The sequence below is a fragment of the Rattus norvegicus genome, chromosome 5 (assembly GCF_021556685.1).
Source record: "Rattus norvegicus strain SHRSP/BbbUtx chromosome 5, alternate assembly SHRSP_T2T, whole genome shotgun sequence".
In the NCBI taxonomy this organism is placed as follows: domain Eukaryota; kingdom Metazoa; phylum Chordata; class Mammalia; order Rodentia; family Muridae; genus Rattus; species Rattus norvegicus.
This window is the reverse complement of record NC_141538.1, coordinates 156,401,011-156,424,381: the sequence shown is the minus strand read 5'-3', so window position 1 is coordinate 156,424,381 and position 23,371 is coordinate 156,401,011. Positions and strand designations below refer to the sequence as shown.

Here is a 23,371-nt window from a genome sequence, read left to right as displayed (position 1 = left end):
TCACACGGCGCCAAGCACCATGATCATGTGGAAGTGCAACCTCTGAATGACAGACAGCGCTCCTCAGTGACGACCCCCAAGAGAATATGCACAACACCCACACATTTAACCCTGCGGCACAGGCCGGTGTGGTTACCGTTCCTTATTCTAGCACTGGGGTCTGGGAAGGAGGAGAGGGCGGAGTAGAATCATCTCTGAGGTCTAGGCAGCTTGGTCTTCTATAAAGTGAGCGTGTGGCCAGTTGGAGCCAACCAGCAAGATGCTGCCTCACCATGGCGGCAGTGCAGCCTGGAGCATGTTCTCAACATTGTGTGAGGCAGACTTGACCAACACTGCTGCTTTACCTTCATCTACTACAAATGGGGCTGACTTCCAGCTCCGCCTAAACAGAGCTTTCGGCAGCAAGAGCCAAGAAACAGGTGGTAACAGAGGTCAAATAAATGTAAAGGGGACCCCAGGTTTACTTCCACTGCGCGGGTCTTGTCGCTCTGTTACTAAGCCGATGGCAGCAGGGCAGAAACAGACACACAGTCCTGAAGCAAGTGCTCCACGTGTTTCAACATGCTTCTTAGGGACTAGAAAAGAGTCGACATTTGGTTCCCACAGTCTCTCCCACCAGAGTCTGTCTGAACACAGCATCTGGCCAGGAGACACTGACGATGTCATTGTCAACTGAGGGTTACAGAGCTTGGTGTTGACGACTTTAGAACCAAGGCCTGACACATGCCCTCAAATACAAGGCCAGGGTGTCAGATGAGCAGCTCTCTGGGACAGCAGCACTGCAGTAAGGAAGGGCTTTGTTCCAGAGATTTCCTGAGCAGGTCAGCCACAGCAGAGGCAGCACATGGAGCCACTGGCACATCGGGGGGGGCGGGGCGGGGGATGTGAGGCGCCAAGGATGGCACTGTCACGCCGAGATGTGATGATGTCTGCTTTACACCTCTCTAAGTATTCAGCTGGCAAGGTGGAGCACTGGGAGCCTGGCCTGCCTGGCCTACAGAGAGAGACCTCTCTCAACAAACAGAACCCACCCCAAATAACAAAAACAAAACCTCAACAACATTATTTGGACTGAAGCTAAGCCTCAAAGAGTGACTTCTTCAAAGCTGGAACAACTATTGTTGGAAAATAAACAAAAACATAAGCATGTTATTTTGAAAATATAAAGGTTTGTTCAATAAAAACCTTTATTTACTTGTTTATTTATTATTGGATGATATGAATCCTCTGTTTTCATGCACACCAGAAGAGGGAATCAGATTCCATTACAGATGGTTGTGGGTCACCATGTAGTTGCCGGGATTTGAACTCAGGACCTTTGGAAGAGCAGCCAATGAATGCTCTTAACCTCTGAGCCATCTCTCCAGCTGTATTATTTATTTATTTACTTATTTTTTTATGAGACAGAGTTTCTTGGTGTGGTCCTGGCTGTCCTGACTCTGTAACCTGGCTGGCCTCAAACTCACTGAGATCTGCCTGCCTCTGCCTCCTGAGTGTTGGGATTAAAAGTATGTACTACCATTCAACAATATTTTTAAAAAAACATGTTGGGACAACATTTTGAGTTCTGAACAATACTCAAAATCTACAAAGGATCAGATCTCAAGCTATGGGAGTAAAAACCAACCAATTAATGGGATGAAATCAAACAACACTTTTAAACCATTTGAGTGTTCTTCAACAAGGGATAGAAGAAAACAAACTGCCCCTACCTTGTACAAATAAGACCAATTACTAGAATTCCAGCATCTAACAGTAGGAAAGAGATGGAGAAAACTGCAAGACGACTACGGATTAAGCAAAATATGGAACAGATGGAGGAGGAGGAGGAAGGGAAGGAGGAAGAAGAGGAGGAGGAAGAGGAAGAGGAGGAAGAGGAAGAGGAGGAGGGGAAAGGAAGATCTGTCTGCTGATGGCTGTCAGTAGTAGACTCATAGAGAATGGCCCAGGCAACAGCCAGACTCACAGACGGAAGCCCAGACAAGGGCGCTGAGAGCTGAGCTACTAATCTAGTTTTCCTGCTTTCCTTTCTTGCTTTTTAAAGAAGTTATCTTTATTAAGTACAATTTTCATTTGTTGAAATCTATCCTTTGTCTTCTCTTAGGGAGGGGAAAGAATAGCATGAAATGTATAAAATTCAAAACAAACCAAATGAGCTGGAGAGATGGCTCAGTGGTTAAGAGCACCGATTGCTCTTCCAGAGGTCCTGAGTTCAATTCCCAGCAACCACATGGTGGCTCACAACCATCTGTAATGAGATCTGATGCCCTCTTCTGGCCTGCAGCCACACATGCAGGCAGAATGCTGTACATAAAATAAATAAATAAATCTTTAAAAACAAACAAACAAACAAACAAACAAACACCCCTACCCTTGCTGAAACTGTTTAGATTGAATTCTAAAGAAACCACTGTGAATGTCAGCACATCACAATATAAGAGTGGTCAAATATGTGTAACTTTTTTGTAAAGAAACATGTACTAATTTATAATAAAGTTTTAAAACTTAAAAAACAATAACAAAAAAGTAAAATTATCATAATTGTTAACATATGGTTCATCAATGGAGACTCATGAAGGGATGGATGCTAAGTATATGAGCCATGGTCTGACTTATCAAACAGAAAACAGAACATCTGCTATGTTTTATATACCTGGCCGAAGGCAGAGGCTATCCCTAGTTCAAGAGTTAACTGTGCTGGTGACACAGTAGTTAGCTTAGCCACCTTCCAAGAATAAATTATAACATATATAGATAAAAAAGATTGAGGAGATGGGCTCACAGCTAAGCGCTGGAGGAACCAGGAAGCTTAGCACACAGGGGCGTGCCTCCCAAGGAAAGACTGCACACCTGGTATCCTCCCAGAAGGCTGGGTGTAGACACGGTTAATAACCTGATGACCTTTTAGGCTCCTCCTCCAAACACACATTAGAAGCCTGTCAATCTATAGAATGCTTCTTTATGGAAGGTGAACTTTACCAAAGGTTTGATGTAGTCAGATTTTAAGTTTTATCGTGCACACAAGATTGAGTTAATCTTCCCAGGAAAATTTTCACCACACTGTGCTGTGCTGATATATGCCTCAAATAAACTACTTGAGTCAGAGTCGCAGAGTCAGTCATATTGAACCTAACTGCCTTCTTGCCCCTCAGATTGTTACTCAGCGGTGGTCACAGAGACCCCGCAGTTATACTAGAAAGTCACATTAAGAAAAACGTAACCATGTTAATGGAACCTTCAGTCGTAATTAGTGTGTGGCATCTCAGAGAGAGAGATAATTTCTGAGTTCCAGCAAGGCATTTGGAGTTCTCTAATGCTACAGTCCCCTGTGGGTGAAGTGTGGATGGTGCCTACAAAGACAAGTGGAGAACATGGAAAAAGCTAAAGAACAGTAGTGTCCTGAGGGGTGGGAGGGCCACAGTCATAGACAATTTGCAGTTTTGTCCTGAGACCAATCAACTCACATGGTCCCTACAGCTCCCCTCAGACCCCGATGGACAAATCTGAGGATGTCGTCCTGTAAGCAGAGCAGCAGATGTCATGTCTCAACCCAAATCTGGAGCGCACTCAGGCTAGAAGCACCTGACTGAGAACGGGTTTGAGTTTAGTGTGGGAGTGCCTCCAGGGCAGAGCCCCAAACCAAGTGCAAGACAGGGCTGGAATGGTGGTGGACACATTACCGAGCTCTTAGGAGGTGGGGCAGGAGAGTCAGGAGGTGGTCTCTGGAGACAGGGTATGGAGGCCACCCGGGGTAACATGTGAAACAACGAAACTCAAAACCTATGCAATCTACCCCCTGACCTATGCTGGCCTCCATGTGCTGTCCAAGTTCAGACAGTACTAGCAGCTTTCAAAGGAATGCAGGAAGCCTTGGCTGGGTTTTTTGGTAAGAGTAACACCTAAGGATGTGGACATAAAGATTTCAGGAGGATCTGTTCTTCCAGAGGTCCTGAGTCAATTCCCAGCAACCACAGGGTGGCTCACAACTATCTGTAATGGGATCCGATGTCCTTTCTGGTGGTCTAAAGACAACTATAGTGTACACACACATACACACACATACACACACACACACACACATACACACACACACACACACACACACACACACACACACACAGTGTTTGGTCATGTGTTGCATGCCTTTAATCCCAGCAGTTGGAAGGCAGACGTAGAAGGATCTCTGTGAGTTTGAGGCCAGCCTGGTCTATAAGGAGAATTCTAGGACAGCCAGGGCTGTTAAACAGAGAAACCCTGTCTCAAAACAAAACAAAACAAAACCTAAAAATCAAACCAATACAAAGAAAAACCAAACCAAACAAACCATAAAAACAAACCATAAAAACAAGCCAAAAAAACAAAACAAAACAACAACAACAAAAAAAACAAACAAAAAAACCGCCCCCCTCTCTAGCAAAGAAACCTCAGAGTTTGTGTCCTTGTATTCATGCTGGGCTGCTAACAACAGTCTACAAATGAATAAAGCAATGGTAAGGGCGGACGCGGGGCTCAGTAGGTAAAGAACTTGCTGCTTTTGCAGAGGACTGGGGGAAAGGGGTTTCCATTCCCAGAACCTACATGAGTGTTTACAATAGGCTGTGACACCAGTCCCAGTGACCTGACACTCCTCTGGCTCCTGGGGCACCAGGCATACAGGTGGTGTAGACACACATGCAGGCAAAACACCCGAACACGAGAACAACACATTAAGTCTAGACCCATCCATCCATCCATCCATCCATCCATCCATCTATCCATCCATCTATAGCAGTGATTAAAAATAAGAGAAAGACTTCAAGAAAAATTACTCTGTATAAAGAGGGAGAAAAATCGAGAAAAGTAAGTCAAGTTGTCAGGGTCTCATTCTTTCTCAAGGCTTGGAGTGTTTAATAGACATAGCTGATAGACACAGTGGGAGAAGGGAGATTCTACAAGAGCAGAAGAGACACTTACTTCCAAGAGGTAGCCCTGTTTAAGTTAGACTCAACTCGGCTTCTGAGACCTCATGAAAGGCATGGAAGTGCTCTTCACAGACAAGCATTGCTACTTAAGGGAACACAGCAAACAGGCGAAACAAGGCAGACTCTAACACTTAGGGCAAAAGGATTAAATTTTCAAGTCACTGATTGGAAAATGTACGCCAATGTACGTCACAGCAGCTGCCTTCGCCTTATTAACTTTATTAGGGCGAGCACAGGGAAATGAGTTCTAATGGAATGAAACTCCGAGGGATGGGTTGTGCTCTGAATAGGTTTTATGTGTTGAAGACTGAAAGTGCCTGGGCACGGCAGCGTACAACAGCAGAGGCAGGAAGATCTCTATGAATTGGAGGCCAGCCTGGTTTACTTTGCAAATTCCAGGGCAGCCAGGACTACACATAATGAGACCCTGTCTCAAAAAACTAACACAAAATAAATAAATAAATAAATAAATAAATAAATAAATAAATAAATAAAAAGAGTAAAAATGACTGAGCGCTTATAGAAACAGTCTCTGAATTTCAAATACACTGTATACATACAGGCACAAAAGCCACTGGCGCATGAAGGGTAAAAGGTATTTAGTAAAGGACTGGTAATGTGAACTCTGAGGAACCCACTGGCCATTCTGCAGAGACCGCAGAGCACAGTCAGTGTTTGTACCTCCACCCAGTCAAAGATCCGCTCGTCATCTGCTTTGTCCTCCATGATCAGTTTCTCCAGGCGCTGAGACAGCTCCTCAGCAGACAATTCTTTCTTTGAAAGTGCTTCAGAGGAGCAGGGTCCCTCTGACTCCGTGAAGTCCAACTTCTGGAACCAAATATGAGACACTGATGTTGTTCACTGTGGTGATTACATGTGGCCTTGGTATTTTCTTTTTTTAAAAAAGATTTATTATTTATTATATACGAGTACATGGTAGCTGTCTTCAGACACCAGAAGAGGGCAACAGATCCCATTACAGATGGTTGTGAGCCACCATGTGGGTGCTGGGAATTGAACTCAGGACCTCTGGACGAACAGTCAGTGCTCTTAACCACCGAGCCATCTCTCCAGCCCCGAGGCCTTGGTATTTTCACTGAGGTGATTACATAGAGAGGAGAGGCAGCCATGGCCTCACTCTGAGAGAAAATGAGCAGCAGGTGCTACTCCAGATGGAACTGGAAGGCTGTCACTTTACTAGCAGCGGATGAGGTCCAATCTTTCAAGAAATTGTATTTAGGGGGACAGCAAGAAGGCTGAGTGGCTACAAGTGATTAATAAAAGTAGAAAAGTTTGAAAACAGAGCTTTACCACAGAAAAGGCAATGCTCACTGAGTTACCTCCTCCTCTTGGTAACCTGAGGGCTGGGCTGGGCTTTCCCCTATACCTGAGTTCAACATAACATCTTTTGCTGCTACTGGGTTTGACATAGGGCATCACAGCCCAGGTTGGCTTCCAGCTCACTTTACTGCTAAGGATAACCTTCAATTCCTGATCCCTTTACTTCCACCTCCCAAGGACAATGGGCACATGTGTAGGAGTCTATACTACTTCCCAGTGTCCCTTGACTGGGCCTGAGGCACAGATTGATAAGGATCAACCACTTCACTTTCCTGTGTTTAAGAACAAATTTTCAACTGGGTCTCACTATGTGGCCCAGGCCAGCCTTGAGCTCGGAGTTTAGCCCATTCTGCTCAGTGCAGGGATCAAGGCTTGTGTGGCTCTAGGGAAGCATGCGCCCTGCTCGGTTTCTCCGACTGAGCATCTCTCTGGACTTCAGTACTATTTAGGTTAGGGAATGCACAGCACAAAAGGTGCTCGGGCACTCTCCTCACCCTTCGGAACAGAGGACCGCGACAGTGCGCCACTTCTCCGTTTGCAGTAGTGATCTCTGTTGCCTTCTCTGACTTTTTCCTGTTCTGCCTGGCTAGAAGCCCCAGCTTCATCTACTCACAGAAGCGCTTTCCTCCCCTCATGGAGCTGGGCCTTGCTGAATCTGAAGCTGTTTTAGCAGTTTCCCTTCAGCCTCTCAGACCTGACTTGTCTGCGGCCACCTTCTCTCCTGCCTCCTCTCAGCCCCTTTCCAGCTCAGCAGGTACCCACACTCTCAGAGCTCACCCTCAAGCCCTTCCTCTACCCATCTCCTTTTTGTGACTTTGAGACAGGCTCAGCTGTGTCCCTGAGGCCCGGCTCACACCACTGCTGTTTCAGCTCCCCGAACTCTCCAAGGTTTAGATAACATGTTATTAAAAAATAGGGGTGGGCTCAGTGGAGGACAAATGGCTTAGGGTGGAGCTGCAGAGGACCTGGGCGTATTTTCTAGCACACAACTCCAGTTCCAGGGGATCTGACACCCTCTCTGACCCCCATAGGCAACAGGCACACATGTGGCACAGACATGTAGGCTAACATTCTTATATAAAAGTTAGAGAATAAAATCTTTAAAACGAAGTGAGTATGCTCCATATATACGTTACGCATACTTGAGTTACACAGGACGGTTGCTCTGGCTGTAGTAGCACATGCTACGATTCCAGCATTTGGGAGGCAGAGTTCTAGGGCAGCCACAGGGACAGTTGACGCCCTACTTTTGCGCCCATCCCTCGAGTGCCTGAACTACAGCTACAACTGAAGTGAGCACCAGCAGCCCACACAGTGTCTTCAGACTCCGCTTCCTTGCTTTGGCTGTGTTCTACTGCTCAAGATGGCCTCAAATCCCTGGTGAACGAGCCATGCTCCTGTCGGGCTTAAACAGCAGGGACTCCAAGAACTTCCCACCGTGCAGTCCCAGCCACTGCAGAGGAGTGCACTGGTGCCGACTTATCTCCTGTGTTTCCTTCCTGTAGGTTGACGTAAAACCTTTTTTTTTTTGGATACAGCTCGATGTAGCCTTGGGTGGCTTGACGTTCACGGAGATTTGGGGTTGCGAGCATCAGCAGATGACATGTCCTTAGTGGTTATGTTACAACTCGGTTTAGCCCCAGGCTTCCTGAAGTACCTCACCATGTAGCCTAGACTGATTTCAACCTGCAGATCAGAGCTCAGGCCCCAGGAGTGGGGTCCCAGGTGCTGGCGTGATGCACAAGCCCAGGTGAGTCAGGATTTGGATCTGTGAGAGCTTTGTCCCTGGTTTTTTCAGTCCTAGAGTGCACCAATGCTACACCATGGCTTGTCAATGTCTGCATTTCCTGTCAGATCAGAGGCATGCTGGGGAAGGTCTTGGTTTTAGGGTCCCTCCAATTATTACCTATGGGGTTTTAAACAGTAAGCCTCTCTACAACTCTCTGCTTTCTAAGTGGTAACCTAGCCTTGCCCCATCTACAGAGAACTAACTCTTGGCTTCAAACCAGAGCTCTGAGTACCAGCGGCTCTTGTGAGATAACTCATCTCTACCAAGTTCACTTTGGATCATGGAGTCTGTTAAGTATTCTTTTTTAAGTGTGTGTATGTGGTGTACATGTGTGTGTAGGCGTATGCTTGTGTAGTGTGTTTATCTCTAAGGAACACCCATCTACTTTGTTTTGAAACAGGCTTTCTCACTGGCCTGGAACGTACTAATCATGCTAGCTTGCTGGCCAGCACGCCTTCCCAATCTTTCATTCTCTGGCTCCACAGAGCTGGGAGACAAGTACACACCATCACCTGGCATTTTCCAGTGGGTACTGGGGACCAAGCTCCTCAATGCCTGCACAGCTTCCTGGTGTTAGGGAACAAAGGAAGCCCCGAGTGTGAGATCTTCGGTGAATGCACGCATGTCAAGGACCCACAGCCTCAGATCCAGAAGGAAAGCTTTCCAGTCTGGGCTATGTGTGAATATTGGTAGCACAGGAATATGCCACTACGGCCTTTCCCTAACATGTTTATGGCCTGTAGACCACTCACCTACAGAGACATCTCCTACCAACATGAGCTAACTCTGCCTCTGCCTCCTTGTTCATCTGTGTGTGACATTACATAACGAGCACGCTGAGCTTCCAAGATGCTATAATCTTCCATCAGAGAGCTCAGGGCATCCAAACCAAACTTTGCTATACATGCATCTGTCTTGGCCAGTCAGACCTGTTCCTGAGCTTTGCTGGACACAGTACCTCTGACCCCTACTCTCTCAACTGTTCCTGTCTGATTTTCTGGTCATCACTGTGACCATCTGCAGTGCTATTGATGGAATCCAGGGCCTCAGGAAGGCTACACACGGAACCTAACACCCTCCAACACCCACCGGCATCAGAAGAGACTGTGTCTCACCTGCTCCAAAAGGAAGTTATGTACGTCTTCCCCTTCTGGTAGAAAGTCCTTCCAGCTGAGGTCGGCCTCCCTCCATAAGGCGCTGACTTTCTTATGGCTCTAAAACAGATAAACCCATCCATCAGAAAAACAGTTTGCTTGATGAGAAAGTGTTAACTTCTAGAGACTAAATCAAAATGAAAAGACTAGTCTCTGGGATATCTGAGCACACATGAGTTTAGGGATGACCCTGGCATGGAAGCCCCGCCTGTGACACAGCATTTAGTAGGCTGTGGCCAAGCATCTGGAGCTCAAGGTCAGTCTGGACAAGTTCCAAGACAGACCTTGTCAGACCTCCTACAGAAAAGACCTTCTCTCCCAAACCTAAAAAAAGTGGTAAGTAAGCGAAATGGTGGATGATTTAGTGTAACTGCTTATGAGCCAACGATTCATACTATAAGCCTAATTCAGGAAACTTCCATCAATAACTAAACCCCCAAACACACCATGTTTACAGATTCTGTTTACTGCCTTCCAGACAGCTCTGTGTACACAATACCATGAAGCCAGGCATAGGCCTCCAAGGCATCCCTGTTCTGGACCACCTTGCCGTCTGAGCGGAGGAGCACATTTGTGAGCGCAGCTGGAAGCGCACAAGCAGGTCCTCTTGCTGCCTCATGAACACCATGTGAGACACACTGGGTCGTGAGGAAGGAAGGACCTCACGTAACTTGACCAAGAGAAGACCTGGTTTCAGCTGAGTAGGGCGGCGCGTGCCTATAGCTCCACTGCTTGGGAGGTGGGCAGGAAGACTGCCGTCAGTTTGGGGCTAGCTGTGTCCTGAGACTGTCTCAAAACGGATAAACTAAAGAAGGTGGAAGGAGGAACGCCAACTTTAGAAGAACAGTTCAGTAAACACTCGAGACATATGGGAGAGAGCTTTATCATAAAACAGGAAGTCACCAGAAGCAGGCTGCTGAGAGCATCCATTTTACAGTTTCCCAGATGGGGGACACAAGGGCTTTTGTGCCAGCAGGAAGCCCTGGTTTAAGAACTAAAAAGGCAAACCTACAGCACTGTAAGCTATCATGCAGCACCCGAGGCTCAGACCCACTGCAGCATGACCCCCCCCCCCCCGCATCTTCTGGGGACTCTGCATTGTGCTAGCATCCCCTTCTAGATGACGTTGCTGGGATGAAGCCCCACCTACTTCTGTTTTAATGGCTCCCGACTGCCTGCCTCACTCCCTCTCCAGCCTACACAGCCTTTGGAGGCTCAGTTATCTTTGGAATAACAGATGCTTAACTGAGAGTTCACTCTCCCGCACCATCGTTTTACCACCTACTTCTAAGAAGACTACACCAGCACTTTACTTGTCAAAAGGAAGAAGATTAACCATTTTGTGACTCTTTACTCTATGACTCGTGAGTGCTTTGAAAAGTGCATGTAGGCCAGAAGGGGGCACCGGAGCCCGTGGAGCTGGAGTTACAGACAGTTGTGGGTGCTGGGATCCGAACCAGAGTCCTCTGAAAGATCGGCCAGTTCCCTCAACCACGGAGTCATGTGTTCAGCGCCCCCTCAAAGCTTCTTTTTTAAATTGAAATCTATTGAAAGCAGCATATTAACTTTGTTTAAAAAAGACAAAACAGACATACGTATCCTGCAGCCTGAGACTGCTTAGGACGTACAGCTGCCCATTCCCACCGAGACTGGGTAATTTCTTCCCAAAGTCATCGGTAACAAAAGGGCAAATGCACCTCTGACGGAAACCAGGCCAAGCAACGGCCATGCTCTTCTCCCATGGGAATGCTTGTACACTGAACCGAGCCTGGATTGTTCACAGAAGCCAAGCTCCACTGCTGTCACTGCCCTTCCCACATGGTCGAAGGGTCTGACACTCACCATTTGTCTGCATAGAAGGTGCAGGATTTCGGAAAGCAGGACCCCAGCTCTACCAACAGGAAGTAATGGCTTGCTGAATTCCCTGGAAAAGACAGGAGCAGCCAGTGAGCACTGACATGCTTCTGTTTGGGACAGCGGGCTAGCACAGCACATGGGCCAGCACAGCACACGGGCCAGCACAGCACACGGGCCAGCTCATCAGACTTGTTCACTGCAGGCGCAGTGGAGGAGCAGGAGAGGTGCAGAAGCCCTGGCTCTGTCTTTATATTTAAGCACTTCAATGACTGAAGTGCTGAGGACTTCTCTCTACTTACCTATGGCATCACACAAGATTGATGCTCAGTTAAGGTCAGTCACAAGTAGATTTAAGATAGAATTTTCCTTTCTTTATGGTATTTTCAGAGGGAGGCAAAAGTCTTTCCTAAATTAAATTCTCTAGGGTCAATATCGTAATTCCTCCAAAAGGGTTCTACTGTCAATACATGAGTCTGTGCCCAATTCAATTGTTTTTATTGTTTTGCTTTCCCATGAAGACTTCACAGTACCCAAAGCCAATGTATACTTGTGAGTCTAAGAGGAGGCTTGCGGGGTGTGCAGTCTGACTGTAGGAACCGCTGCACGGACAGCAGTGTCATGAGAGAACTACTTAGTGATCCAGGTGGCACTGATGCCCATTCACACCCAGAGCAGCATCACGTTCTTCTAATCTGAGCCTGGCAGGGTCTGGTAGCGCACACCTTTAATCCCAGCGCTTGGAAGCGGAGGCAGGAGGAGCTCTATGAGTTTGAAGTCAGCTTGGTCTACAAAGCGAGTTACAGGCCAGGCCAGGGCTACACTGAGAAATCCTGTCTTGAAAAACCAAAAATAAAAAAATGAAATAGAATAACCATAATATAAGCATAACTAATAGCACGGTGCAGCTCAGTGAGGCAGGGGAAACTCCGGCCAACAAGAAATGTCCAGAAATAATCACCTCCCGGACTCTGATCTGAGACTGCAGTGACTACCACCCCAGAGGGTCAAGGGTCTCTCACATCCTCAACAGATTTCCACTACAGACAATGGAGGCTAAGGAGCTGGAGGGATGGCTCAGCAGTTAAGAGCATTGGCTGCTCTGCCAGAGGTCCCTGGGTTCAATTCCCACCACCCACCTGGCAGCTTAAAACTGTAGAACTCCAATTTTAGGGGATATGACACTGACACTCAGAAATACATGCAGGTAAAACACTAAACAATGCTCATAAAATAAAAATAAATATTAAAAAAAATGCAAAACAGTCACAGGCTGTGCCCATGAGTGTGCAGAGGTGACAATGGGACACCACTCTGCCAGAATGGGAAAGGGGGTTGACACATTTACCTCGATAGACATTAAATAGAACAAATACAACTTACACAATAAGTTCTCTCATGGAGATTCCCCCTTCTTTTAACATGGGGGTGACTAGTTCAGCCAGGTACAACCAAATATGGGGGATGTCAATGGCCATGTCATCTGCCAACTCCAAGGTTTCAGAAAAGCTGAAATAAGAACAAGAAGGGAAAAAAAGTCACTGAAAATGTAATTTAAAAGTTAAAATTGAATAGAGATCAAAATCAGTAAAGCACCAAGTTTATGTATCTAAGCACTTTTATATGAAGAGGGAGCGTGCGTGGTCACAGTACTCTCTCCTCACACTGCGTGCTGAGGTGAAGAGCAGAGCAGGTGAAGGCAAACTGAAACCCCGAGGAGCTGGCAGTGCCAGGGCTGGGGCAGAGAAGACCTTGTATGGAAACGACTTCTGAAATTTTGAGATAGCCATGTAGCGTGTGGGTAACAGCTATCCTAAAATCACAGACTGAAACATATGTGACCACCTAGCCAGAGTCACAGGGAGGGAGAAAGGCATCAGAGAGACCGACTGTGGGAAAGCGGGAAGACCACAACACTGTACTATAGGTTATACACCCCCGCAGTAGTCTAGAGTTTTCCAGACTTTTGTGCTGTGAAATGTATTTTTTTGCTGTGAAGTAAAATAAAGGTAAATTAAATATAAAAAGAAGGCACAGGGATACACCCCACACTCCCAGCTGTGGCTAAGGTGACAGGGTCACAAGTTCAACTTGAGCAACAGAGGTTGCCCTGTCTCAAAAACACAGAAAACAACTTGAGGAAAAAAAGGCTCAGGTGTGAGTTTACGGTCATCAAAAGTGCGAGAACGCACAGTGGGGCAGGGCAGTCCTCGCTAAGTGCAGTAAGACGGCTAGGTTTCCACAGGCAGATCAGGGTGGCTCTCTAACCTGTGAAAAAATATAAACTTGAAAGTGTACGAAAGCCGTGCCATTAGACCTGCTCTACTAGAAGACAGTAGGAGGGAGGGAGGGAGGGGGCGGGGCTGCACCACAATGGCAGGGAGCCGTGGCTCTGCAAAGGGAACAGCAACTAAGTCAGCAATTTCCGACACCTCAGGAGCATTTCACACAAACCTACAAGCTGTAGAGGGTAAGCACATAAACTCAACAATTTCCTGAGGAAAACTGAGGGTCACTGACTTAAGCCTTGTGCTAAATGAGCTGCAGTTCTTCACATTACGGACACCAGATGGAGGTCTCAGAGAAAACTGGAGGCTAACGTGCCTGCCTCAGCCATTAGATCGAACAACACTGCATATGATGTTAGAATAAACAGTGCAGTGACACAGAGGTCACCATGGCAGACGGTGCTTAGCAGCTGAGTTGTGAGGATACCAACCCTTTGAAAAAGTCCTGCTTGCTGAGCTTTTCCGACTGCACCAGCTGATACAGTAAGTGGCCCATGTGATCTCTGGTGATCTGGCTCCGCTCCAGGGTGAACTCCACACCCACCTTCACGAACACATGCAGTGGGCCCTGGGCACTCAGCTCCTCTATGCACTGTGTGGCCTCCTGTTCAAACAAACAAAGGCTTTTTCCAAAATCTGGTGTTACGGTAACTTCAAAATCTAAATATATTACAAGTAGTATAAAGTTTTGCAAGACAGTTTTCTAAGTTCTTTTCCTTGTTTAATATTAAAAAGGGCGCTATTGCAAATTTCTAGGCTAAAAAGTAGAGAGAAATAATATTGATTCAGGCGTGTGACACACACACTACAAAGGCTGAGGCAGGAGGATGTATGTTGAGTTCCTGGTGTACACACAGAGTTCAAGACTCTGCTGGGTGACAAAGCAAGGTCCCACATTGGCATACCTGTGCTCATCAGGTCTGAAAGCTGAGGCAGAAGAATTACTTCAATCTACATTGAAATTGAGATGAGGTAATGCGATGAGATTTTAAACTTCCTTTCCTCTAAGGGAGATGGCCTCATATAGCTTTGATTTTTGCTGTTTTTTAGATTTATTTTTGTATTTAACAAGTATGTACGTGCATGTGCCTGAATGTATGTAAGTATTCCACATCCATGTATTAGGTCTGGATTCTCTGTAAGAGCAGTAAGCACCCTTAACTGCCGAACCACATCGACAGACCCTTGGTTAAGGCCAGCATCAAAGAATGTTTCTAAACAAGAGTTTGATGATCCATTCCTGTAATCCTAGCACTTAATAGGTTGAGACAGGTGGATTGCCACAAGTTGGAGTCTAGTCTCTATTACAGTATGCGATTCTGTTGTAAAAACCAAAGCCAGATAGCATATAAATATTATATACCATACTGTGTTTATGGATTAAAAAATATATAGTATATAAAAGATGTAATGAGTATGTATCAGCATGCATCATTTTAAAACTCTGAAAATTGGGGGAGGGGGAGGAAATAGGGGGTTTATGGACAGGAAACCAGGAAAGGGAATAACATCTGAAATGGAAATAAACAAAAAACTCTGAAAATGTGATACTGTAAAACAGAACTTAATACCAAGATTCAATCAAAGACCTTAATGTGAGTTGGGATTGGTGGAGCACGCTTTTAGTCCCAGCACTTGGGAGACAGAGGCAGGCAGATCTCTGAGTTTGAGGTCAGCACATGTCTACAGAGTGAGTTCAAAGACAGAGTGCAACAGAGAAACATTGTCTATAAAAAAACTCCAAAACAAAGCAAACCCCCAAAACAACCTAATGTGGCAACTGGGGTGAGGCCTCCATTGCAGGAAGTTCCATGGATTGTGGCGTGATCGATCTAGTTGGCAAGTCTCTGGACTGGAGAAGAAAGCCTGCCGGGCTAGCTTGCTTGGCTACCACAGGGCTAGTGGCTTTCTCTTTCCTTCACCCTCTGAATCATGCTCCTCTTCTCGAGAGAGGGCAGAAGTGAGAACAGTGTCCGCTGTCCACAGCAGAGGAGAGTGCCCGCAGGTGTCTGCTCACGTGTGTCCTCGCTAGTTTAATACTTAAGAGTGCTCACGTCAAATCACCTAGTACAACGTGTCTACCTCAGTAAGGTCGTTAGTTGTTACTTCCCGATCTTCCCACGCACTCAGAAAGCTTCCGCTGATGGAACAGGAGCCCTCATGTTTCCAATACTGACCCCAAATACAGCACAGCTTGGTGTTGGGGCATTCGTGCTAGAGCTGATGTCGCATGACATGAAGCCTCTAACTCTGCAGACACTGCTGTGTCCCCTGCAGCATGCTGGCTGTCAAGGACAGGGCTGAGGAGGTGCAGAGCAGCAAACTCTGCACTCACTGAAGGGCCCCTCTGCTCCAGGGTCACCCCTTCCCCTTAACATCACCAAAAGTGTTTTCTAGCTGGGTCTGGTGGCTGATGCCTGGAACTCCAGGAAAATGGAGGCTGAGGTAGGAGGCCAGCTACAGTCAAAGTCAGCTTAGTCACGCAAGTGGTCCAACCTGACCGGGCTATAGAGCAAGACAGAATAACCCTGTGCCTGTGGTACATGGCCAGGAATTAGGAGGCAGAGGCAGGAGAATGAAAAGTACAAGATCAACCTTGGGGCAATGAGTTTAGGGCTAGCTTGGGCTGCACACACCCTCAAGCGCAACTGAAAACAAGCAAAGACCTGAAAACTAAATGACCTCTCCCCGCCTCCAATGAGCAATGAGACTTTCATCACAACCAAAGCACAAGTCTAAGGCAGGCAGCAGCCGTTTAACAGAGAGACACTTCCTGATCCGAACAGTGAACGGGACTGTGTCACATGATCTTCGCCACCCTCCAGCTCAGAGGACATCTATGGAGTCAGTCACCGGTACTGCTCTGTCACCCTGCAGTGACAACTGCAGGGTGGCTTTTGTCAGGCTGGAAGTCTGTCCTACCAACCATCACCTAAGAGTCCAGGTGGAGACGTCAGAAGAGCAGACATACAGGGTGGTCCTGAAATGTCTCAGGCCTTCTGACCCAAACCTATGCTGTCCTTTTGTGCCTCAGTTTCCCACTTACAAAACAAAGGGAAAATGATGAAGATATGTCTAAGGGCCCAGGCAGGTGGAACTGGGGGCCGGGAGTCATCGCAGTGGTACTCCGCTGTCTGCCCCTTAACGCCACAGTCAGTTTAGCCTCCTCTCAGTTACCCTGACTAGAATCCACTCTTTTCCCACCCTTAAATCTGTGAATGACAGAGACCATCAGTTTAAAACAGAACTGGGCAGAAGTGCATGAGCTGAGCCAACCGATCCCGAAGGCGGGTTATTCAATCCATGTCTCATCTGCTCATGAGGACACTCAGGCCGAGCTCTCTCACGGGCTGCTGGAGAGCTGCTGTCTTCACTGTCAGCGTTTACCTTAAAGTCATTGATGTGCAGGAACTCGTCAATGATAGACTTGGACTTCCTCTCTACTTCCTCTTCTGACAGTGCAGGCTTGTCGGGGGCTGGCACTGTGCACACTTCTGACTTGACTATGAACGCCATCAAAGAGCAAGAAGATAAAATACGAAGTGTCAGTCTGGCAGGGTCACTGCTGGTGAAGTTATGCCTCACACTGCTCTTCAGTGCAAATATGCTTTTGATACTCGTTTGACAGAGTCAGACAAATGAAAGCAAAATCAAAGGGCCCTTTACGTTAGGACAGAGAGGCACACAGTGACACCATAGTCTGCATTCTAGCCACGACCAGGAGCTGGGGATATTTTGAACCTTTAGAGCCACAGCTTGAAAGTTTCTCTATTTTGATTTCACCATACTACTTAAAGGATGAGCACCCAAAGCCCTCAAGAACGCACATGGGGTGAGGGCCTGCTTGACCAGGTACTGACTACACTGGCCCAGTGTGGAGCCTGTGTAAACACTGCCTGGCCGCTCCTGCTGCCTGCTTCCCAAGCTTCCCACCTGCTCCATCCCAGAAGCCTGTTTCATCTCTACTAGTCAGCATGGCCTACCTCTAAGAGGATTCCAAAGCTTCTGTGCCAAGTGCTTCTGCACGCTAACTCTCAATTTCTTTTTCTAAGAAAGAACTACTGGACAGGATTCAGTATGGTTGAATAGATAAAAAGCCACAGCCCAGACTAAAGACACAAGGGAACTGTTACCACCAGTGCAGAGTTTGAGCACATACACCCCAAATACAACAAACCCCACGTAAGTGACTACAGAGTTGAGGCTGGAGAAGACAGGCCGATACCTTCTCCTTGTTTAGCAGGGATACTCTGAGTCCTGTCAGAGCCTCCTTAGGCTTTAAAACACACAGACACGCCAATGACAACGGGACAAGGTGCTGAAAGGACTTGTGAGAAACTCAGAATACTGACCATGAAGAAAAAGGACCCTGCCATCACAGCCTGGCAGAGACAGGGAAGGCTGGAAGCTCTGTGACGGCACAGTTATGGAGAGACAACGCTGTGCATATGTTCCCAGCAGTCAGTCCAGAATTTACTCGTGGACAGTTAGGGTAGTTGCTATGATTACTTATTTTTGTTTATGTGTATGAGTGTTGCACGTGTTCCACATGAGGGCTGCGTGCTCAGAGGTCAGAAGAGGGTGTGGGAACTGGAGTCACAGATCATTTTGAGCCACCATTTGGGTGCTAGAAACTGAATATGGGTCCTCGCGATGAGGAGCCAGTGTTTTTAACGGCTGAATCACCTCTCCAGTCCTGTGTCTGTCCTGTGTCCCAGAGAGCCCTCACCTAGCTCCCTCGCTTTGCTTCGGTCGGCCTCAGTGCTGGCCCGCTCGGCGTCCACGCCTCCTGTCAGCTGCTTCACCGTCTCCAGCATCTCTCTGCGCTGCTCTTCCTGAGACTGGTTGTCCAGCAGGTCTTTGCTGCTGCCCCTCAGGAACGTGTTGGGACGGGCTGTTCCAGCTGGAAGCGGCTTGTCGCTCTTCTCCCTGCCCATGCTCCCACGACTAAAAAAGATAAAATGACACACTTCAGACGGCATCATCCTACTTCATACAACACAAAGCATTCAAAGCAAACATTGAAAACACAGATTTTCCCACATGTAACTCTTTCCATCTCTTTGCAAGGTTACCCTTGCTGGAAAGCACTAGACCAGTCGATCCATTTCCCAGTCTCCTACACAACCTCAGACATAAGGCACTGACGATACTTCAAAGTATGCTAGTGCTCAAATGGGAAAACTCTGACCTTGCAAAGGAATACTTACTAAGATGTTTTAGTTTTACCTTTAGGTCTCAAGAAAAGAGACAGTGAAGAAGTGGGAGCCAACTGAATGGCAGAAAGCGAGCGTTAAACAGGTCTAAACTCACTGCTGAAAAACTACATCACTGGTTATCGAGCATTTGTTTTCTTTTCCAGAAACTTTAAATACATGAGGATTATGTGAGAGAGGCAGAAGTGAATGTCACCAGCTAAAGCCATACACTGTACCGTAAGAGAACTCTAAAGTGCAAGCACGTGACAGCACTGGGGTCTGTCTCCCTGCTGACTTATTCCAGACAGTTCTTGAGCAAGGTAACTGAGAAGCAGCAGAGTGAAGGGCAGGAGGGGAGAGACTCGGGATGGACTGAAGTCAGCCCAAAGAACACACACAACATGAAAATGAGAACCAGCAGAGTCCACAGGAGCGAGAGGCCACAGTCCTCGTGCCCAGCAGACTGAGCGGAAGCCCACGCATGAGCAATAGTCTGGACGCTCAGTAAGGACGCATTATGTACCTTGAACGACACAGAGACAGAAGCAGATGGAACTGGCTAGTCCCATTCCTTACTTTACGTGCCTGAGTGCAAGCCTGTTTCCATTATGGAGGAAGTGTGTTCTCATTATGGTGGCTGGACAGAGAGCCTGCTCTCTCCTCATCCCACCCCACCACAAAAGTAACACCTGAATACAGACCCACTTTCAAAACGACAAGTGTATTGAGATTAGAGGAAGACATGAACTGTAGGGATGACAAGAATGCACATAAGAATTATCACCGTAGGTCGCACGTGTTAGAGGGAGGAGAGCATGGCTTGGTGCTCACCTGGTTAACGCCCTCCGGGAATCGAAGTCTAAAGGCGTGGCTGACGGGGACCCTGAAGGCGCTGGAGGTTGCAGAGGAGAGAATCTATTTAAACTGGAAGCACTTGACCGTAAGGCGTCTACAGGCGTGTAGATGTAGAGAGAAAACACGGGTTACACGGTTAATATGCACATGCTTGTTTCCCTGCCCTCTGGGATCTCTCTCCTTCTAAAACTGGAAACAGGTCTACGTTGTTCAGGTTGGCCCGGACTCCCGGGTTGGACTCATTCCCAAGTAGGTGGGACAACAGGTGAATTGTACCCCCACCCCCACCCTGTGCTTTTTTGGTAAGATCTCATATAGGCAAGGCCGGTCTGAAACTCACTACGTAGTCTTCAGATCCTGATGACTCCATCTTCCGAATGCGGGAATCCCATACACTTCCACCATACCCGCTTCCTGATTACTAAGGCTCAAGCCCCGGGCTTTGTGCACACTAAGCAGAAACTCTACCAACTGAGCTGCATCCCCAGCCCTGAGAGCAGTAACTTTATCACATAAAGTATAAACAGAGACAGTTTATCAAGCAAGAGCACCAAGAAAGGTCTGAAGCTCAGTGACCAGTCATTCCCCCACACAGGTGCTGACCAGGCCCAGACCTGCCTAGCGCCCAACATCAGCCAAGACAGGACTTAGTGGGGCAGGGAGTAGGGCTATAGGTAGAAATTTCTAACACGGACATGTGACACCTAACATATTCTGACAAGTATATTATAGGGTATATTATATTATAGAGTAAGGGCCTACAAGCTTGTCATTAAAACACAAATTTATGTCCTTAAAAACATATTCAGCCAGGTATGGTGTCAACTCTGTAATCTCAGGACGTCAGAGACAGATGCAAGGAGCTCGAGGTCCCAGTCAGGTATACGGGAACTTCAGGGCAGCCTGGGCTACACGGAACCCAGTCATACACCAACCAAACAACCAACCACAAAAACCAAACAAAGCCAGGTAAGTTACCAAACATAACACAGTGGTTTGTGTAAAAGTGTGCAAATGTACTGGGTAAACACTGGGATCTTAAGTATCTTTTTTTTTTTTTTTTTTTGGTTCTTTTTTTCGGAGCTGGGGACCGAACCCAGGGCCTTGCGCTTCCTAGGTAAGCGCTCTACCACTGAGCTAAATCCCCAGCCCCGGGATCTTAAGTATCTTAAGAAAAGGCTGAAATTTCTTCATTTTCCTTTGCATCATTTTGTTTCTTCAGTTTTTATGACATGTTTGTGATGGTTCAGGCTTCTTCCAATTTGGTCACATGTGCAGAAGGCACAAATTTGGACCGAGGCAAACAATAATCTTACTTAAAAAACACTATGAGATTTTATTTTTGTTGTTAATATTTTACAATTAGATTGTGTGTTCTTGAGTGTGAACTTTTTTCACTAATTTTTTAAAAGGACTTCATAGTATGTATTTTAATCATAACTACCTGCAACTTATCCCCCAACACTTTCCCAGATCCACTTCCAACCCCTCTGAACTTGTCATTAAACCCCCCCCCCCCAAAAAAAACCCTCCACAAGCTCAACCCGCGCTGCTCATGTGTTCATGGGTGCGAGCTTGCAACTGGCTTGAGACACATCTGCCAGGGGCCACAGTTTCTAAAGAAAACAGCTCTCCCTCCCTGCGAGGCCGCCAGGGGTTAGCAGCTGTTCAGTTAGGGTGGGCAATGTGAGCTTTATGGATGATTGTGTTAGCTACATCAGATGTAGATGTCCACATGACAAATATCAGAAACCACACGCATCCTTAGCCCAAAACTCCAGCTTCCTGCACACCAGGGAAGCACTCTATGGGGAAGCCACACACCTGGCCGTCTTGTTTCTGTTTTGAAATGGGGTCCTGCTGGCTCGTACCTCTGACTACCCTGGTACTCACTATGTTGCCCAGGTATCTCAAATGTACGACAGTTTTCCTGCCTCGGCCTCCCGAGTTAGCATCACAGATGTGTGCCACACTGAGCTGTAAACCAGCCTTTTGAAAATTGTGTTTTAGGATCCCATCTTCATCCCCCAAATGCTAGGATTACAGGCAGTTGAAGAAACACCTGAGGCATGGTGTGCAGGGACAATCCCAGCATGCCAGAGGCAGAGGCAGGTGGATGAGTTCAAGACTAGCCTGGTCTACAGATCAAGTTCCAGGACAGCCAGGCCTACCCAGGCCTGGCACATCTTTATTATGGGCACTAAGGACCAGAGGCAAGCCCGTCTCTGTGAGTCTAAGCCAGTTAGGGCTACATAGCAAGACCCTGTCAAGAAACAAAACGAAGCAAAAATAAACCTTTAGAAATATAACAATAAGCTTAACTGAAAATAAAATATGTTCTCAAAAGCCAGGCATGGTGGTGCACACCTTTAATCCTAGCATTCAGGAGGCAGAGGCACAGGGATCTCTTAAGTCCAGGACAGCCAGAAGGCTCAATGGTTAGAACCTCCATAATTCCCAGCACCCACATGGTAGCTCATAACCATCCACATCTCTAGATCCCAAATTTAAGACCTTCTTCTGCGCTTGCAGGCAAGAAGGACACATGTGCTGTACATACAAAGACCCAAGCAGAAGGCACATCCTGATAGAACATATCCAACAGAATTTACAGAAGTAATACATGTTAAAAGAGTCCTATAGGAATGGAAGTGTGTGCCATGTGACTGAGAACCACTGAGAACAGCTCAGCAATTCCAGGCAGATTGAGTCTGCAGGCCTTTTCCTCGCACATCTCCTGACACAGGGAAGGCACTGCAGGCCACAGTGTTATAAACCCCACCAGCCAGCAAAGGACCCTCCGCACCTACCAGTCTCGCTTGCCTTTGCTCCACCACTGCTGCCTTTGCCCCAGCTGCCCAGCTGTGCCTTAGGAACCAGCTGAATCTTCTCGTCAATGGTGGGCTATTAAAACAAGGTCACTCACAGGTTAATTCTTTAGTGGCTTTAGTGCCATACAGACTTTAGCAACAGAATCTTGGAATTTCAGTTTACAACATGAATTTAGCTGGGCAAGGTGGCATAGGCCTTGGGAGGCCAAGTTCCAGGCCAGCCAAGGTACCCTGCCTCAAAAATAAGATAAGCAACGGTAAACTGGAGCTGTGCTCATTAAGGTGGGACCTGTGGGCGTTTTAACCCTTTCTTAGATTAGTCTCCACAGAACAGTGTGAAGGCCGCTCTGGCTTCTAGGGTATGTTTAGGTTCTCTGCACAAAATGTCTTACTAACATGCCAAACGAAATATACAGCTTCAAATGACTCCTCTTATACTACAACACCCAGTTATGTGCAAATTGCTTTGTCCGTTTGTTTATGTAGCCATGGCTCACCACAAACTCACAGCAATCCTCCTGCCACAACTCCTAACCAATTAACTAAGTACTAGTTACAGGTATGTGTGCCATATTTGGCTCTGCAACTGTGTGTTTTAAATGTCCTCTTTATTTTTAAAGATTTATTTATTTATTATATATGAGTACACCGCAGCTGTCTTCAGACACACCAGAAGAGGGCATCAGATCGCATCACAGATGGTTGTGAGCCACCATGTGGTTGCTGGGAATTGAACTCAGGACCTCTGGGAGAGCAATCAGTGCTCTTAACCACTGAGTCATCTCTCCAGCCAGTGTTTTAAAATTTTAACACACACACACACACACACACACACACACACACACACACACACACACACACAGGTTGTGGGGAGGGCAAGGTCTCATATAGCCTAGTCAGGCAACTGGAGGGCACCAAGCTTTGTAAATTCTTTATAATACCTACCTTAGTGATTTTCAAAAATTTGGAGGGGTCCAGTACACGACTGTTCTTGGCCCCTTGTACAGTATTCCATCCACCTTCATCCACTCTTTGGACGCCTGCAGGGAGGACAGAGCATGGCAGTGTCTCATTACCTCAAGTGAGCTTGTCACTGAGTG

At 46.9% G+C, this 23,371-nt stretch overlaps 1 protein-coding gene across 51 annotated transcripts in view; it reads right to left on the bottom strand.

Annotated features, from left to right (window-relative positions):
• Positions 1-23,371, bottom strand: part of Eif4g3 (eukaryotic translation initiation factor 4 gamma, 3) — a 220,356-nt gene that overhangs the window by 4,051 nt on the left and 192,934 nt on the right. For 31 of the 51 annotated variants that reach the window (XM_087548436.1, XM_087548438.1, XM_087548440.1 and 28 more), the window contains 10 exons: positions 23,217-23,311; positions 22,251-22,344; positions 19,417-19,534; positions 18,117-18,334; positions 16,775-16,890; positions 13,819-13,991; positions 12,483-12,608; positions 11,088-11,169; positions 9,207-9,305; positions 5,643-5,789 (listed from right to left, as the gene is read on the bottom strand). In XM_087548436.1, the coding sequence (XP_087404562.1) occupies positions 5,643-5,789; positions 9,207-9,305; positions 11,088-11,169; positions 12,483-12,608; positions 13,819-13,991; positions 16,775-16,890; positions 18,117-18,334; positions 19,417-19,534; positions 22,251-22,344; positions 23,217-23,311 (1,268 nt within the window). 51 annotated transcript variants of the gene reach the window in all.